Source organism: Laetiporus sulphureus (genome assembly GCF_001632365.1).
Source record: "Laetiporus sulphureus 93-53 unplaced genomic scaffold LAESUscaffold_15, whole genome shotgun sequence".
Lineage (NCBI taxonomy): Eukaryota > Fungi > Basidiomycota > Agaricomycetes > Polyporales > Laetiporaceae > Laetiporus > Laetiporus sulphureus.
The window spans coordinates 503,684-506,421 of record NW_024468524.1 but is presented as its reverse complement, the minus strand read 5'-3'; the positions used below and the strand labels follow the sequence as shown (position 1 = coordinate 506,421).

The 2,738-nt window shown below is 51.2% G+C and overlaps 1 protein-coding gene across 1 annotated transcript; it reads left to right on the top strand.

The window, feature by feature from the left end:
* Positions 1-354: 354 nt before the first annotated feature.
* LAESUDRAFT_758522 (uncharacterized protein) lies at positions 355-2,714 on the top strand (the record flags this gene model as incomplete). Its single annotated transcript, XM_040912455.1, has 5 exons — positions 355-378; positions 824-1,276; positions 1,337-1,563; positions 1,624-2,584; positions 2,634-2,714. The coding sequence occupies 5 exons, from the start codon at positions 355-357 to the stop codon at positions 2,712-2,714; spliced, it is 1,746 nt and encodes a 581-aa protein (XP_040765255.1).
* Between the last annotated feature and the right edge of the window lie 24 nt (positions 2,715-2,738).

Below are 2,738 nucleotides of genomic sequence, written 5' to 3'. Positions count from 1 at the left end.
CCCTTGTGGCAGGCTTTTTATGTGGAATCATTTGTGCAGGTCACAAAAGCAGACTTGCCCTTAATTGGGTTAAGTGCTTTGGTGCTTTGTGACATCCAGACCCGTGGATGATACGGTCGGACCTGTCTATTCCAGGATACAATAGAGGCACCCATTTGGGAACAAAGGGAACAAGGACTATTGTTATGCATCGGCCTTCTGCTTCCTATTAGTTTAGCCAGAAGCCTAGATAGGTACGATGTTCACACCGGAGAACAAAAGGAGAACCAAGATAGGCACGATGTGCACACGCATTACTGCGGCAACCATCGATCTTCTCACTTATTGTTCTACTTCCGGACATCCTATTGTTTCATGTACGGCCATTTGCTTGTACCCGTAGATAGGTAGCTTAGGTAAGATAGCCCGCTGTACGTGTATATAAGACCAGCCATGTAGGGGACGAAACCTCAGATTGTTTCTCCTCGTCTACTACCTATAGCACCCACTGAGCTCACCAGCTCCTTCATATATCTCTCACCCCTTCCTGTGTCTGCCACTTCGACCAGTAAGTCAACAGGCTCTTGCGCCACATAGGGTTCAGGGGGATACTTTTGGGATCAGGGGGATCAGAGCGGCACGTTCCACGTGACTGTCTCTTTTTAGTCTTTTTGATCTCTTGTCCGGTGTTACTGTGACATTAGAAACAATCTGACATTTTCTGCGCCCCTGCTTAGTGTCTAACACAAGCGGCCGCGTATTTTCAGCACAAGCAGTTTCAGCCGTAGCGTGCGGCTTTTTTGACACACATTCCCATCTGATCTCTACCCGGCGTGAGCCTCAGCAAGACTCTGAGCTGCCCAAAGCCTCAAAGTGCAAGGCCACCCCCAGGATCGACCTCGACGCCCACTACAAGCGTCAGGAAACCAACAAGGAGCGTGGAAGGCTCCTCACACTTGCGTCACTAGGCGCATCATCCACAGACAGGCAGCGAGCAGCAGCTAGGGTTGTAGATACCACACACATCATAAAGCGCGGGATCATCCGCAAGCCACGCGATCACACCCCACCGCTTGAACGCTACAAGCCCAGAAAGGGACGTCTTACCACTGGTAGTCGCAAGCCGGCACCGCCCCCAGAGCTTATCACCTCCAACGCAGTCCCTCCCCCCATCATTGCTCCCATTCCAACTCGTCCCCTACCCAACTTCATAAAGACAAACACCATCGCACGTCCCATCCGCCCACTCCCTTCCAGAGTCAGGCCGACGATCCACATCGAGACCCTTATGAAGCAGGTGGACGCTACCCGCTTCAGGCTCTAACCCATATTAGGAGCATTCTCATATCGTCTCAAGGACGAGCACCAAGGACCCATCTTTAGCCTCGCCACAGAGCTCGATAAAGTCTGCGCCGACCTACACACAGGGACGTGCACATATACATTCGTCGAGAAGCAGGTTATCAACAAAGTCTGTCTGGAGATAGGAGGAATCAGTTTCAAGCAGATAGGAAAGGAAGAGAGGCTGCAGGAAATCACCAAGGCTCTGGTCTTCATCTCAAAAGCGAGATATTTGCACTTTTTGTATTAATTTACCTATATCACAATGGAGTCAGCTGATCGTGCGCACGCATCCACGTTCAGGCAACGAATGGATGACATTCTTCATACAAACGTCGAGTCAGCACACGACGGAAGTACCCCACGCGCCTCGCAGCGCAATTCACCCGAACCTGCACTAGGACCGCAGGATTCCGCATCACAAGTCGGAGGACCAGCATCCCCGACACCATCACTTGTACCAGCCTATGTCCCACCCATCTGGGAGTTTGATGGACACCAATTCGAGCACCTAGAAGATGCTCTCAGACAGTCCGCTCCAGGAGAAGTCCCGGACCACATACGCGAATGGATAATCGTCGCAATGAAGCTCACGGTCACTACTGAAATCGCCAAGGTCTACAATGTGCTCAGAAACAAAATGTATGAGCACAAGAAAGCCTTTGAATCGCAGATCCAGAATAACAAGAATGAGCACCGGTTAAAGGAGGCACTGCTCCAAACCGAGAACGGCAAGCTCAAGGACAGGATCGATGCGCAAGATGCACATATAACGGTACTTAACGGCGAACTCACCGGAACACAAGCGGCAATGTTGGATATTGGAAAAGAGATGATGGAAATCAAGGCAGCAAACACCAGGCTGCGACATGAGCTAGCTTCGCTCAAAGCAAGCGGCGTCACTATGATGCAAGGTCAAACATCCGGCACAGTCCAATCGCACAAGCCACGCATCAAAATTGCTGAACCTCCACACTACTCGGGCAAAGGAAGTCTGGAGGACTGGCTCCAACAACTCAGTATATGGATGCGGTGGAACGAGATCAACGACGATGAGCACAAGATTACCATGGCCCTGCTGCATTTGGAAGGTGGTGCGTTCACATACATGTCTGAATATGCGACCAGAGCAGCAGCACGGCAGGCACTTGGCACATGGGAAGACTTCGTCAACATTCTCAAAGTAAACTACAGGACCCTCGACCCGGACAAGGATGCACAGCAGCATTTGAAGGATATCTGCGGCAAGATGTATCCCACAATGGTATCCTTCGCAGAACAGTTCCGTCAATGGGCCACTAAGACCAACTTAGGGCACACTGCACTCATCGGTTACATCGCTGAACACCGAAGCAAGGACGTACGCCAGGCAATGGTCACACGAGACAGCCTAGGAATTTCCGACCCCATCACATGGC